The 16,484-nt window shown below is 43.9% G+C and overlaps 1 protein-coding gene across 11 annotated transcripts in view; it reads left to right on the top strand.

The window, feature by feature from the left end:
* fbrsl1 (fibrosin-like 1) overlaps positions 1–16,484 on the top strand; it is a 286,998-nt gene that overhangs the window by 259,267 nt on the left and 11,247 nt on the right. For 9 of the 11 annotated variants that reach the window (XM_071482137.1, XM_071482141.1, XM_071482145.1 and 6 more), the window contains 3 exons: positions 10,259–10,679; positions 11,711–11,970; positions 13,981–14,231. In XM_071482137.1, coding sequence (XP_071338238.1) covers positions 10,259–10,679; positions 11,711–11,970; positions 13,981–14,231 — 932 coding nt within the window. Of the gene's footprint in view, positions 1–10,258; positions 10,680–11,710; positions 11,971–13,648; positions 13,810–13,980; positions 14,232–16,484 lie in introns of all 11 variants that reach the window. The other 2 variants (XM_071482139.1, XM_071482144.1) reach the window with 2 other exon arrangements.

The following is a 16,484-nucleotide window of genomic DNA, read 5'->3' as shown; positions in this document are numbered from 1 at the left end:
AGCAGGAGTGGGTTTCCCCCCCGTCCCGCATTTGTTTGAAGATCCCAGTTCCCCACTTTTAAGCTCATCTGTGTTGAGCGGTTCAGAGCCAATGTTGTTTGCAGATGAGGCTGTAACGCTCATTGACAAAGCCAGATGGTAGGCGATTGTGGCCAAACACGACGCTTGGATAATGTACAATCTCTGGCAGGGGGACAGTCGTCAGCCTAGATGGATATTACAAACATGCTTGTAATGGATTGGACATTTTGGGAAGCAGTTCACACAGGCTTATAAAGATGGAAAAACCATCGCCAGGAACAGAGCGGATGTAAAATGCTTCAGATTCCATGACGGACAAGGACATCCATGCATCAGAAGAATGTGCCAAAGAAGATTCTCAGGAGAAAGGAGATGAACCGAGGGAACAAGATCCCAGATCAAACACAAATATCAGCCTGCCATATAAAGTACTTTCCAAGTATTTCTAGTTGGGTGGTCCTCATCTACTGTTTGTTTGATATTTCTAAACCCTATACCTTTCCAGTGGTAGCATATTAGCATCCATGCTTCTATCACTGACTTATCAGAGACACTCTGTCTAGCAGCATTACCACAGGCTTGGACTAGTACGGTGTGTTTGACAGAGGGCTGGGTTTGGAGAGGTTTGCAGTAGAGCTTAGCTATTAGCCTTGAACTCAACACATGGTGAAAGCAGTAACCCAACACGCACTGCTGAGAAAGGGCTTGTGTTTTGTCCTGTATTTCACTGGGCGTGAGCGCCATTAATCGTCCCAGTGTTTGTTAACAGACAGGCGGTAATTCGCTGAGACACAGGGGCCTGCATTTTGGCTGTTTCGAGGTGGTTAAAAAAAAAAAGAACACACAGTGTGGTCTCCTCCAATATTCAAGCGGTCATCTGTTTGGCTGTTGTTTTTGGCTACTGGTGAATTCCCTGCACTGGGCCCTGGTGGTAGGGCCCCTAATGGCCTCTGACTGACTGTAATACCCCATTCAGCAGAGCATGGGCTCCAGCCTCCCTGGCTGTTGGGTCAGTGCTGCTGTGTTGAGGGGTGAACAGCAGCAGGACTGGGATTTCACTGTTGTTTGCTCTGGGAAGGAGCAAGAGAGACTGCTCCAAAGCCACACGACCCATGGAGAATTGTGTACAGAGCTCCTGCAGCAGTATCTACCAGAGTTAGACTGATACATGGCCTTGTTGATACTTGCCTTTTGTTAAGATTATTTTTTCCATCTCTGTATAAGACAGTTTCATTGATTACATATAGATTGTAGGATTTTTAAAAGCCTATAACCCAAAGCTTTTTGGATTATAATGCAGTTAGTATTGATACTCACAATGCTGGTCAATGTTCCAGTGTCTAAGCTTTTTTGTTTGTTGAATCTTTAAATGCTTTGTTGGCACAAAAATGTAACATTTAAACATATTTGGTGGCATAGCCAAATACTCGTCATCTTCGGGCTCTGTCTAAAAGTAACAACTCTGATATCCACCATAAAAAGACCACATCTGTTGTAGCCTACCAGTAACAAATTGCATCAAAATCATGGCTCCCTGTGTTTTTGGAAAAGATCAATATACAACTCTTGCTATCACTAATGATACAGGTATTGACTCATCAGCTGTTAAGTGCAGAGCTAGTGCTGAAGTGCCCTGGGCTCCTTATCAGCTGCGGCACACTGTATTAGTGTGCTGGGCTGGCGAAGCACTGACCTAATCCTGGTAGCAGGTGCTACTGGAGCCAAGGTAGAGTGGACATGTTTTTCAGGGAGGATGAGCCATCTGGGTCTTGATACTTTATGGTGCTTAAAACACGCCATCAAGTGTGACACCCCCAGCACTTACCTTTTAGCTGCACACAATAATCTAAGCACTGGCTGCTAAAGGGAGAGAGGAGGCTTTCAGGAGAATTTACAGGGTTTGATGTGGTGTGGAGCCTCCGCTTCGACACGGATTCATGAAACAGCCAGACACATTTGGCGGTTTGATTTTTATTCCTCTAACTCTTTCAGTGTTGTTTTTGTCATCTGTAGTCTGAAATATGTCGAGCAGAAAGAAAAGGGTGTTTGTTTTGTTTTGTTTCCGTTTTTTGCTTTTGTGCCAGCCTGCCTTGCTCAACACTTTTCTGGTGCCTTGTGTTGTTGTTTTTTTGTTTTGTTTTTTTTTCCTGGTGTAGTCTGTTTCATCTCACAAGCGATTTGGCTCATTTTGGAGTCCAATTTCACTCCTGTTTCACCATGCGCCCCCTCTCCTCACAGACATACTCACATTCACACATTTCCCCAAACTGACACGCCGCCTTCACACTCCAAACAAATCAATTCTGCACTTGCCACACTTGGAACACCACAGCAAAATGCGGCAGCTCATAGCAGCCCTGAAAATGTGCAGGCTGTTTTTATGTTCCTTGTCCACTAAGGCTCAAGGAGGCCAAACCCAGATTCTCCTGCATCTCTGTGTGTGTTGCTGCCCGGCTGCATGTGTGGCTCAGGCTTAAACCAGATGGGAGCAGACAGTGGTTGGTTTGGGTTAGCAGCAGCCCCCCACAGGTCAGGATCCAGGCCTTGTCTCCATTAGTTTACCTGACACAACTCCCTGCCCTCTGCTCTCCTCTGCCTTATTAACTAACCTCTCTCTCCCTCTTTCTCTCCCCAGTCTGGGTCACTTTATCCTTCTTTCTCTGTCATGCTCTCTGTCTCTCTAATCAAGAATGATGAATGGGGTGCAAGGAAGGACATTGGATGTTTGCAAACCTGATACACCCTCCAATTGTCATTCTTTTCCTGTGGTGGGTGCGAACATGGTAGTTGGGAAAGGGAGTGATTTTAAGGAGGCTTTTGTGTGTGTTTGTCTAACTAAGCTTTGTATGACAGCTATTTCAAACATTTCCACCTTGGTCCTCTATGTGTGTCATCAGCCTTGACATGTAATTCATCCCCCTCCCCAAAAAAAGAAAACACAATTTTTTAAAAAGTCCACTTTCAGATATCACAAGCTCCGACTACTGCAGAAAAAAGGTTTGTAGCTCATGAGAAGGCAGCTCTTTTGGCATGTAGCCATTAGAAGGGGAAAATGGCAGCTCTAGTCTAGTCTTCAACAGCTGCTGGGTCTCCATCTGTAAGCCTAATTATCCAGCAGCACCCCAGGAGCAGCTCAGCCGCAGGATCCTCCTATAGAAGAGGCATTGATTACATCAGTGGGTCTATACCGGACAGTGTGTTTCCCTGGGGGCCTACAGATATGTGAAACTTAACCCCAAGCACTTTAATGCACACTGGGGTGCTATCTTTAGACAAACAGTCCAGATCTTATCCTATCACATCCACCCTCCCTGAGGGTTTGCTACAGACTATATAAAAACAGTGAATCACAAATTCTTAATAGATTTTAAGTGATACTACTATATTACTACTATATTTTATGGTGATTATTGATGAAATGACAAATTGAGTAAACTGTTTATTTAAAATATATAAATAAATATAAATAAAAAATATACAATAAGAATATAATTAACATTACCATGTCAACATAATTCAAATCATTTATCAAGAAAAAAATGCCAAACATCAATTGGTTGTAACTTCTCAAATGTGAGAATTTCCTGTTTTATATCCTTGTAAATCAAATATCTTTGGGTTTTGGACTGTGGCTCGGAGAAATTATTTCAATTCAAATTTGAATTGAAGAAAATGTTATATTGGACCACATGAATGTCATTTCTTATTGACTGAAAAATCTGCATTTTGAAGTGAAACTAGTTACAGTATTTTTTCCGTAGCTGTTTTCTGATGCTGTGGTTACAAATTGGCTGGTAACATTGATTGCTTTCAGTTTATTTGCAGTGAAATGCCTCTGCAATGCTGTAATGTACAGTGTAAAAGATGGTACCCTGACAGGCTCTTGAATGACAAGACAAGTAGCCCTGAACTTTGATGAGCATAGTGAAGATCAAAAGCCTCGGCCTGTTATAACAGGATGCTTCAACATGTAAACATGACAAGATGAAGAAATGCGGTGGTTGATGATCTCGCTCTCTGGCTCCCTGTTGATATAGGGTTATTTGTTTTTAGCTGCTGCTACCTATAGAATACCACCACTTGCTGCCTCAGCATTCTTGGCTATCAGAGGGTATTATATGACATTATGAAAATGCCTGCTGTATTTGCAGGAAGCCGGTGAGCGGCTCAAGCAGCATCTTAGTCTAAACCACAGCTTGTGATACTCATGCCGACAAACCACTGTATTTGCAAAACACTTGAGGAAATATGATATGTCGGGAAAGATGTTTGTCCTTCCCCTTTCATGGCACTAAACTGCAAAGGCTGCATATGTCAAAACAGTGAATGAGGTATGGAGAATGGTTAGGAGCTGTCAGCTTCCAATTGTTGCTTTGCTTTCAGAGTGGGGAGTGAAAATGGAGTTGGAGGAGGAGGAAAAGAAAAACATGCAGGCTCTTTCAGCCCACTGTCATGCCACTTAGGATTTGCTGAAGGATTTTCACCCAGCCATTTCCCTTCTATTGAGAAGTAATCAGTACGGCACTGAAAGATAATATTATATCCACTTAGAGGCATGTGGGCTTCATGCATGTTCATACATGAAATGAGGCTGGAAAGCTGTGCCTCTGTTTACATTGCTGAGCACTTACCTCCTCCATTTCTGCTTGGACTTGAAGCTTCCTGGCAAAAGCTCCTTGTCTGTGTCTTTTATATCTCATTCTCTCTCACTCTCTCTTTATTTCCTGCCTCCTTTCCTTCCATTCTCTATGGATTGTCAGCCAGCTGGTGGGCTAAAAGAGGATGGTTTCCTGTGGGGCACCAAAGTGATACTGTTCAGGCGTTATGCGAGCTTAAGTAAAGCTGACACGCTGCTCAAGAACTGCAGCCCACACTGAGCCCCACAGCAGCCCATGGAGAGACTCTGAAAAGGTCTTAAAGGTATGGGAGACACAGGGAGGCTGCTTCTGTCCACTCACCGCTGTGCTGTGATGTGGGAAGCAGGAGTTAAGTCCTTTATTAGAAGTGGCAGGCATTGTCTCCAGTCACCTCGATAATTGCAGCAACACGTCGACTGCCGTAATCAATTGAGACAGCTGCCACTGCGGCGTTCAAGTCCATAAGGCGGGCGTGTCAGGCTAATTAATGAAATGATAAGGATAGTGCTCGCAGCATTGCACAAATAACTCCTGAAGGCTCCCCTGCTTTAAGCACAAAATTCATCCTTAAAGTTCAGATCGCCCCTCCCTTTCCCTGCCTGCTGGCTGTCTGTCCTCAGTGGCCTCAGGGTAAGAGGGGTCACCCGGGTCAGTGACAGTGAAACGGGTCAAATTCCAGGCTGGAAGGGTGGGCCATGTCAGAGGAACCATTAGACTTGAGCTTTTCTGTTGAAAGTTCCAAGATGTCCACCCTTTTATTTAGGACAGCCCAGTGGCACTGACCTTAGACGACCCGGCTGTGTTCATAAGAAGCTGAGACTGATGGCTGTCCCAGAGCACATGAGCTCTGCTAGAAGCAGCTCGGCAGGGGGATGGGCCCTGATGGAGATTCAGGAAGTGTGAATGTGGAGGCGTCTTGCTTCTCTGCGGCACATTATAGCCAGGGGTTAATGAAGGTTTAACATTGTTTTTGGAGCACCAGTGGACCATACATGACATAAAAGGATTTGGACAGTCAACTTCTAGACCTCTGTCTTTCTCTCTTCCCACCATTTTCCACCCTCCCACAACATTGGTAGATGTGCCATGAGAGGTGAACGGCATATGTGTCCTGTACCATATGGCTGGAGTTTGAATTGGGATCCGATATGCACAGGAAAAACTGATTCATCCCACAGCTTGAGCTGCCAGCTCTCTGAAATGAACATTAGGTTCTCAATTTATGCCTAAGCTTTGACTGTAAACGTGTTACAGCTCAACACCCATCCCCATTCTGCTGCCATCCACTCCTTTTGTCAGCTGCAGCAAAGAGACAGAGAGAAATAATTGAAACGTGCCAGCTGTCCCCACTCTTTAGCTATCTTGGCCAGCTTTCTGCTCGTCCACTCCCCCATTAACATCTCTGAGTGATTTGCAAAAACGTCGCCTTGGCTCCCCTCGTCACCAGCTTGGAGATGCTCGAGGCAGATTAAATAGTGTGAGGGAAAGCAAGCCATTGCAAATTTCTCCTATGATTTTATTATTAGCACAATGATTCAACACTGCTCAGCCCTTCTGTTCTTCTCATACAAAATCATTTTGTTGAAATCACCCCACCTTTTTTTTTATGACTGAATACCTCACAGCAATGAAGTGTTGATTGGCAAGACTGCGGTTTCCTGCCTTCTGCTGGTATCTGTTATAGCCATCTCCCACAGTCACTCACTCGTGAGCTAAGCCTTGGCTCTGTGCAGATTGCTTGTCTAGAGACGTACAAAAACCAAATCATTGTGAGCTCAACCGTCAAGAGCAGCAGAATATTCTGTCAACCAGAGCCAGCAGGAGACGGATCAAGGCTGCGTGCATTCTCACATACCTGCTGCATCCTCCAACATCTTTCAGCAGATATGTCGCTTTATTTATATATCTTTCTGTTCATGTCCTTATTTTATCAGTACCCTGACTGTTTATGCTTTGGCAAAGCCATGAAGGGAGTGAACCACAGTGTTTGCCTAGTAAATGAGAACACCCAGTTGCCCTAAGCTTCTCTTGGCCCCCAACCCCCCTTGTCACCAGGAGAATTTGCATACGCTCGTATCTAATCTGAAAAGGCTTTTTGCATACAGGTTCTATTTCCATGGCAGTTGTATATTCTGGCGTTGGTGTCAGCATTGAGCAGGTAATTTATGTAACATACTGGTTTGCATGCACAGCGTTTGTTTGCTGAGGGTTTTGGATGGAGGCTGGATGAGACTGTTCTCTGGGGCTCACGTTTCATTGAGGAGGTCATTGGGTCGTTGCCGGTAGCCAGGTGCGTGTTTGAAATACAGTGGTTCAAAGTGAAAGCTTTTTAAAGGCTACAGTTTTGCAAAACATTTGAGCATTGTGTTCTTGACATGGCATGCATCAACAGACCATGCTTTAGAGGGATAGCCTGGTCACAGCAAGGAGCAATTTGATCTTTTATTGAGGTCTCCTGGATGAGGACAATTAGCCCATCCTTGTCCAGCTCAGGGCCAAGCCATTCACGACTGGTCCAAGCCATTCAGAGTTGGGCCATCTGGCTGCATAAAGGCCACAGAGGACCAGATCTGTGCCAGCTCTCCAGATGTTCCACAGGGACAAACAGGGTCACAAGTGAAGGATATCGGAGGCAGGAACAGCTGTTTAGCGACACTGTGTTCACCCCAGATTCCCCGCTGGACACATCAGTCATCAGCAGTGAATCCCAGCGGCCTGTTGTCCGTCTGCTACCTTAGTCCCTGTGTCCCTCCTCTCTCCACCCCTCCAAACCCCAACTCCATATCAGTGCAAACCCAGGCACGTGCACACAGGGCAAGTCCCAATTCTCCTGAGTAAGCAGGGCCACAGGAACAACTATAAAAAGATCAATAGTGGGATGAGATGTCATCTGGTGAGCAGACCTGCCAACATCCCCCTAGGGAATGTCCCTGTCCCCCCGGTGCACTAACCCAGCTAACGGGGGATGCGGGAGGGGGTGTGCCACCCCCCACCACCGGGCTGCCCTCCAACCTGCCTGACTCACTCACACCATCTGCTCAGGTTTGTGGGGCAGGGCTTCAGGACAGCACATTTTTTGTACAGACACTCGTATGGCATTTGTTTCACATGACTGCCTGTGGCTTGCCCACTGTTTTCCTCAGTATGTGATTGCAGAAAAATTGTCTTCCAGGTCCTGAGGAGAAGATGAACAAAACATTGCCAAATTTGTCAGTTTGTTTGAAACTCCACTTGACAGTTGTGTGTGGTTTTGCGGTGAAGGTTTGTTGAAAAACAGCAGTGATTTTGCTACATATAGCCCATAGGTGACATGTGTCAGAGAGGCATTCCTGTCATCTTGTTATCACCGTGTGTTGGTTTACACTTAAAATGGCTGCTGCGGGAACGCTGTGAAAAATGGTGAAAAGTAATCTACTTGGTAAGGGTGTTCACAGTAACAGTGTCTTCTGCCATCAGTTGTTCACTGCTCTTGACTTGCTGTATGCTGCTAACAAAAGCTGGAGCACCTGTCATTTAAGGAGCTATCACACATTAACTCTGTATGCATACTTACATAACTACTGCTTATCCTAACATGAAATTATTATTGTTATTGAAATCATATACCCTTTCTCTAGCCAATTTGGTCAGATTCTTCTTGCTTTGCACTGCCCTTCACCAAAATGAGGACATTGGGGCTATATTTGTGTGTGTTAGTGTGTAATGTTCCCAGAATGAGAACTTTTTTGTGTCCATCTTCTCTTGTATCCATTCGTGGATGTGTGTGTGTGTGAGTGTCTTAGCTTGCAGAGTGATTTTAATGAGGGATGGGTTGGTCTGAGCTGATACCTCCCTGCCTCCATTAGAGCCCATTAGAATCATCATTAAGATAACCCGGCGCTCGCTGTGGCCCTGGCTTCCCAGCATTAGTATTAGAAGCCCCTCTCTATCTCCTAGTGGTCGTAGCGAGACTTCATTCCATATCACTCGCCTCACATTGTGTCTGGGAGAACAGGTTGCCACGGCAACATCACCCAGCGGCGACATTTCGACTGTGGATATTTGCTTCTTCGCCTCCATTTGTCTGTCGGTGTCTGTCTCTCTGTCTTTGCCTTCAGTCTTCCCCTTTCTCTTTCGCTTGCAGGAAGAGAGCCTGACAGTTTAATCCAAATCCCAGACCCCTATAAATCTGGAGGTCTATATACACCCAGACCCCAGAATTCATTTGAAAATCATGACACCTTAGCCAGCCCCAGTCCTCCTATAAAATGCACAGAGCAAGGAAGGGGGAGCTCAACAAATAAAAAAATAAAAGCTCTGCCCTGCCTTTTTATTGGTCTTTTTATGGGTGTTAGGATCCTTGAAAGATTAAGCAGGCTGTTAATAGGGACTGGATATTCCATTAGTAGACTGCATATCGAGTTCTCACTGGCTTGACAGCAGCTCCCAGCTCTTCTCATTTTTTGTTACCGTTGAGAGTGCCCGTGGAGCTTTTTTAATTGCAGCACTAGTAAGCCTTCTGACTGAAGTACTGCTGCGTCTTAGCAGTAGATTAGAGTCGCCTAGAGAGCCTCATCTGCACCAGGCTGTCTTCTCTCTTCCTCTGTCTCTATCTGTCTCTATCCATGTGTGAACCGTTTCTTTCTCTGATTTTTCTATGCATGTGATGTTTCTGTGCTTAAAACAAATACCACCACTTGCGCCTTTGATTAGTTCAGTGTTTTCTCTGTTGTAGTTGTAGCACTAACATCTCCTCAAACTCAGTTTCTTTGTGGCCCATTTTGCTTTTCTTTTAACTCTGACAGAAGTAGAATATCACCAAATATCTTTTCTTTTACATTGATTCATAAGTGCTTTGAGATTCTTTGTATGTGAAAGGTGTCGAGATGCTGCATTTTCTGCCACTTTCATTTTCCTGCTACAACAGCATATAATTACAGTGATTAAATTGCAACAGTCTAAGTATGAAAAGTCGTTGTTGAGTGGAATGCTGATCATAAAAGCTTCTTGTCTGTTGAAAAGACCCCTGATGAATGGTAAAGACAAAGTGGCCAAGTTCAGAGTGATTTGCTGCAGTTTCCCAAATCCCCTGAAAGATCAGGAAGGGAGGACAGAAAAGCACAGTGGCAGAGAGGCCAAGATAAGGGGCCATGATCTCTCTTCACAGCACAATTGAAACATAATTATTTCATGCCAGATTGTGTGCTCAGCAAAGCCCTGAATAGGGGCCGACATTTAACTTTAATTAGCTGTGATTTATTCATACTGACTGGATCGCGAGAAGAAATTGGATCATCTGATTATAGTCAAGCATGAAAATGACCTGATTAAACACTTAATGGAACCTAGGGAGAGGAATACAGGGGGAACCTTGGGCAGAAGACATGTGGAGAACATTATAAAGGAGGAATGGGAGTTATGCTTTACTTATCATCGATCATATGTAGTCATCTGAATGCACACCGTAGCAAACATCTACCTCCTATGGCTATTATCTGGTGTCAGGTGGTTTTGAATCAAATCAAGAAATGACTTGACATCTGAGATGAGCAACACAGATGAACTTGAGATGGTGCTTCACAAATTTTCTTTTAACATTTTGCTGTTTCTTTTCTTCTCAGGTGTGCCAACGAATGAGAGTCCCGAGTCCAAGACCTGTAGCTCAGCCAAAGTATCAGGGCTTCAGCGCAGCCAGGAGCAAAGCAACAGTGAGGTGCCCTTCGCACCTCCCGTGCCTAGCCCCACCCCGGCTTCGGCGCCCACGGGCTCCCCTGCCCCCGCTGCAGCGGCAGCGCCTCCAGAGCCTCTGAGATCACGCCTCCCCACCCCGCCTCCCCTCAGTGTCAAGAAGGAGCAGCCGCCTCCGCCCCCTGTCCCTACCCCTCCCCTGCTGAGGCCACCACCCCATCCCCAGCCCCACCCTCCTCACCCACACCCGCACCAAGAGCCCCGTGTTCTTCCACCCCCACAGCACCACGCACGGCCAGTAATCAGCCACCAGGTGCATCACCCGCTGCAGTACAACGGCCTCCACGACATCAGGTAGGCTGTTACATGGGCATGTTTGGGTACTGGGGGCAGGGAGGCATTTCTGCTTCATTAACATTGCTGCCTACCAAGAAATAGCCGTGAAAAAAACACACACTGCGTAGTGACAACATTTCAACCCCAGCTGAGGGCTTCAGTGCTGCTGACTAACAACAATACTCAATATATTATCACTGTTTCCAGTGTCACATTGTAGCCAGTGTCCTTTTTATTGTTTCCTTTATAGTTAGACCAGTGTGTTTCGGCTGGTGTCCTTAATCAGGGTCTTCACAAAACATATCACAAGCAATATTTAAATAATATTTAAATACTATTTAAATGTTGCTCGTGATATATTTTTTGATGACCTTGACAAAGCATGACCTTTATGAAGGCCACAAGCTGAAACACCTCGGTCTAACATTGAAGCTTCTTCTGTTGCCACAGTTTTGACCTTTTTCCTTTCTTCATGCTCCTTGGAAGAAGGTTTAGTTGTGCCAGAAACCTCTACTTTGCTTTAATGTGTCCTTGCCAGTTTAGTGGAGACAGCAATAAAATAAACTGCAGCAATTTCAAAATTAATATAATGTAGTCCAACAACATACTGTACGATTTATATTATATACACAATATTGACTGCTCTCAAGCAGATATTGATTTTCTGCCACACAAACTTGCAATAACCAGCTGTCAGATTTACTGTATTTCATAGAGCAACGCTTCAGTACATGAAGCACATTCAACTGTTTCCCATGTCATCTCATTTTCTGAGATTCTGCCCTCACCTCTTTTTTTTAGTTCAATGTAAGAAGCTTTATTGGAAAATCATTCTTCTGTTGTCAAAGCAAAGTATCAAACATATCAGTAAAGCTGAACTAATACTGAGCTAGCAACAAAGCAAGTGAACACATGTGTACAACAAATGGAAGCTGCAAAAGTTAGTTGCTTCTGCTTTCTCACAGTATGTATTGATTAAAAGTATAAATTATCATTGCTTTAACTGTTTTTGTTTTTGTTTTTTTTGCTGCCTCCCTTTAACTCTTCAGCCACAGCAGCAGTCCAGTGGGTCTTCCCAAACAACACTTGCCCCCATCCCCTCACCACCACCTCAGTGGGCTCCCATCCTCAGCCCCCGCCTTGCCTCTGTCCATAGCCAATCTCTCTACCTCGCATTATTCCTCCCTACGGAGCCCGGCCCATCGCCATCCGGCCATGTTTGCAACCCCAGCCACACTGCCTCCACCACCGACCTTACCAACCAACAGTTTAGTGGTGCCTGGGCACCCCGCCGGCACCCCCTACCCAGGTAAAGCCGCGCACCACACATGCTAGATGGTCACTTGCAGACACAAACTCCTGCAGTACATGACTGCTTTAAAAAGACCAACACTGGCTTTCTGTGTTGGTCCTTTGTGATTTTTTGACAAAATAACATTTCTTTATCAGAGCTTTTTCATAACACATTTAGCTGCATCTTTGAATAAAGATGTGTGATTATATACATAAATACTCAGGCTGTGTAACAGTTTGTACAGTGAAGTGGCCATTTTGTATTCCAGGGTGTATCAACTCTTCAATTGTACTAGACTTGGCTGCACAGCTCTACTGTATTTATGTGACATATTTACATATGCATGCTACAGTACCAACCCTTAATTACTGGAGAATTAGTCTTCAGCTGTAATAATTAGTTGATGATTTTTCTACTGTTAACATCACAAACGTGTATATGGTGAAACTAGTCAAGTGTTCATATATGAGTTGCTGACCTGGTAAGTGCTCATTTATTACATTTTTTACTTACTTATCCTTTGGTACTGCACAGAACAGTTTATCAAAGCATTTATTTTTTATATTTCTAATACTGCATGTGGTCATTTTGTTATTGCTAAATATCTGTAGATTATTTCCTCTTTACTGATTTTAAACATGGAACAGAAGACTGTTACACTGACACACATTGTTAAAGAAAACACATTTTGGTAAATAAGGGCTTTGTCTTGTGGTGAAAATATTAATTCCTATAATGTATTGTTAAATATATATTATATTATATTATATTATATTATATTATATTATATTATATTATATTATATTATATTATATTATATTATATTATATTATATTATATTATATTATATTATATTATATTATATTATATTATATTATATTATATTATATTCCTCCCAGCCAGTGCCTATGCATAGTGAATAGTAAATGATAATTTGATAATTTTGCATCTCTCTCAAAAGCAGTGTACAGGGCACTTGAGATACTAAAGCTAGTAGTAAAACAGTAAGGCAGTTAAAGAGTCCTTTCATAAAAAGTCAGCACATTCCTTTGATATTCTGGCCATAAATATGTGTTCCAGTTAGTGCTCCAGTTAGTGCAGCAGCTACAGATGTTTCAAATAACGCATAACCAGGAAACAATTATTTGATGAATTTCCAAAGAGCCTCAGTAGCAAATCACGCTTTTGCAGCACGGAACTACAAGTCACATGCATTAATGTCAGGTCTTATTTTCACTGGTGAAGAATATCATACATCATGTATTTATAGTAGCTTAGAAATTTTATAAGGGTGATGAGGTCACAATATGAGGCCTTGGATGCATCACTGGACAATGTCAGTGGACAATCATCACAGCTGGAGATGCCTTGAGCGTAGTTCTACTGAAAACAACATTTTAACAGGTGAAAAATGTCTTGTGCATTCAGTCAGCAATCTGATACAACCTCAACAACCAGAGTTGTGTTTTCTCTCACCAACAATACGTGAATTGAAACGATTTAATAATATGTTCAACAATTTCATCAAAACAAGCAATTTCACTCTGCAATAGAAGGAAACAAATGTCTCCAGTGATGATGGGTGTCTCCAAAGTATGTAATAAATATGCCACTTGTGCAGTGACTTTCTAATAGAGGGCAAGCGTGTGTGTGTTTTCTGCTGGGATGACTCTTGGTTCTCTCTTGTCTTTAGATACCAGCCTGTTGATATCATTCAACCAACCAATCATGTATTGCCAGCCTCATTCGGGGATTCTGATTGGCACATTGTCACAGGCAACTCTCTTACCACCACCAATGAGTCCCCACGTAGAAAACCCTCACAGCATGAGCTGGAGAAACAGAGAATGCCAGGTGACTATTTTCTTTCTTCTCTTCTACCCTTGTTGTGACTGACTGGGCGCCCGTGCCTTTTTTTTTCTTGTGTCCCCCCCTTCCCTCCCCCCCACCCCTTTTTTTCTTTTTCTTTTTTCTGTTTTTTTTTTTCCTTTTTTTTTTGGTTTTCCTCGCTCTCCTTTCTTGCAGAGCATGACCTCCTGAGGCAGGAGCTGAACAACCGCTTCCTGGTTCAGAGTTCAGAGCGGGGCCGGGGGCCGTCCGCCTCTTCGCTGGCCCCCGTGTCGCTCCTGAGGGCCGAGTTTCACCAACACCAGCACATGCACCAGCACCAACACACCCACCAGCACACCTTCACGCCCTTCCCCGCCAGTCTGCCCCCGGCCGCCATCCTCACCCCGCCCACCGCACCCCCCATGGTGCGTACCCAAGCCAGAAATGTGAGGATAAGTAAAAAAAAGAAATTCCAGTAACTTCCCACCCACCCACCTGTCACCCCTCCCAATTTCCCTTCTTCAATCAGTTCCTCCCTTTTTTTCTTTACCCCAAAATTCACCAAAGATGTCCCATAGCTGTAGGAACCCCTCCCTTGAAAAAATATGATACTGATTCAGTTTGAATTTTGCTCTTTGATTTCTGCTGCTAAAGTCTGAGAGTCTCGGAGCCTCACATCTGTTCCACTGTAATAAGGACAAATACTGGGCAGATACGGCCCACTGGCTGCCACCCCCGTCACACATGTTACATACATCCACTGATTTATCCAGATACGTGCTAGCTGCTGCTCGGGTTGGTCAAACCTGACCAAGCTAATAATTATTTTCATGCCCTTCAACTTCTTCATCCATAGTGGAATTATATCTAAAAATGTACATACACAATATGAATCACTTTTTCACTGACATATAGCATGTCTGCAAAACATCGTTACCAAATTTTATTTAAATTATTCATCTTCTTCTTAACTTTGACATAGATTTTGCTGTTCAGTGTTTGCTGAGGATCAAAAAAGGGGAATTGCCTCAAGGAAGGCTTTTCAATTGTTTGCATATGGATGTGTTTTAAATGGTTTAGAATGTTTTCATTTGCCTGTTAACAAAGAACAGCGAAGGCGCCGTCAAACAGATCTGTGTGTGCATTTCTGCAGACTATATTTGTGTGCGAGCTCCTTGCCACGTGTGTGTGTGTGTGTGTGTGTGTGTGTGTGTGTGCGCACAGCTCAACAGTAACCATACTTGCCAATGACAAATTCAAAGCCAGTCAAATAACTTCATTGCAGATGACTGTGGGATGACATCATTGCCGAACTGTTTTGATAATGTTTCTAATTGCTTCCGTGCTTTGACTGCCATCAAGTCTGGGAGGGGGGGGGGGGTCAAACACTGCCAGTTCTCAGTTTAGTGCAGAGGAAAAAAAGGTTATAACTATTCATCCATCATTTCAAATGCACAGCAATCTCTCACAGGCGATCAGACGGGGGCCCCATTTGTAGCTTTTTGGCATTAGTCTAATAGATCTAATCCATCATGTCATGACCTCTGATTGAGAGCCTGTGGTCCCATTAAGGCCTCGCTCCAAGATTATCCCCATCCTGTACATTAGAAATCAAAGCCCTGGTATTTATGGCACAGTCTCAGATAAGTATAGAGACCATTTAGACTGTTCTTCAGCCGTCACACATGCCGTTATCTGGTCTTCTGTTCATTCCTGACATGGTAGGAATTATATACAGTGCACAGTCCTCTCTTTGAAGATGAAAGAGGCGATTTTCCCTATTTAGCTAATGCTTGCATTATGTAGCCTGTGATGTACATACTCCCCATCTCTTGTTGTGTTGGGATTTGAGACTGCCATTAATGTCTTATGCTGTTTTTTTTCCTTTTAATTGAAACTGTGCTGTTACTTAACTTATGTCTTTTCCCCTCTCCTCCTCTCCTCAGTAACAAAGCTGTTTTTCTTCTCTTTGGTGCTTGCTTAAAGAGGCAGCAGTAATGATGATGTTGTGGTTGTCTTTCTGTTTTGTCATGAAAAGGCAAACCATGTATGGCCCAGTTGTGCTCCTCTCTCTCTCTCTTTTATTTTCTCCTGCTCTCTAGATGCCCCATGTCATTTCAACTATGTAACAGCCCTTGGCTAATGGCTGTAATTAATGAAATTATGAAGCCTCTATATTTGTTTATTGTTCTACGCCCTCAAGCAGCTGGCTTGCCAAATGGCAGCAGTGTCTTTGCTACCCCGCCCCCTTGTCCCAGCCTTGTCTTTGGACAAGGAATATCCTTAATTGTTATAAGATGAAATATTAAGCTTTAATTAGTCAAAGCTGTTTACTATAAAACTGTGACAGACACTATAAATTACAAGGGCAAGAGTTTTCTGTTTTTTCTTTTTTTTACAAGGCCATAAAGCAGCCAAAATCCCTCTCCCAGTGTCAGACATTAAACAGGCCGCGCCTTCAGAAATGCAGAGGAGCTGTTTAATGAGCTCGGAAGCTGGCGCGGCGTTTCCTCTCAATAGGCTATCTGTCTTTGATTTGGGCCCATTATCGCCCACAAACAGGGCCGTCAACACCATCACTGCTCCTGCTGCCATTTTGTGAGCAGATGTGAATGGCCCCGGTTCACCAAAGGGCCCCCGACCCAAAACCTGCCTCTGCAGCAGCAGCTTAGCCAAACCTACACCCACTACCCCCACAG

This window comes from Trachinotus anak, unplaced genomic scaffold (assembly GCF_046630095.1).
Source record: "Trachinotus anak isolate AG129_WGS33_773 ecotype Australia unplaced genomic scaffold, CSIRO_AGI_Tana_v1 ptg000008l, whole genome shotgun sequence".
Classification (NCBI taxonomy): Eukaryota; Metazoa; Chordata; class Actinopteri; order Carangiformes; family Carangidae; genus Trachinotus; species Trachinotus anak.
This window is presented reverse-complemented; position numbering and strand designations above follow the sequence as displayed.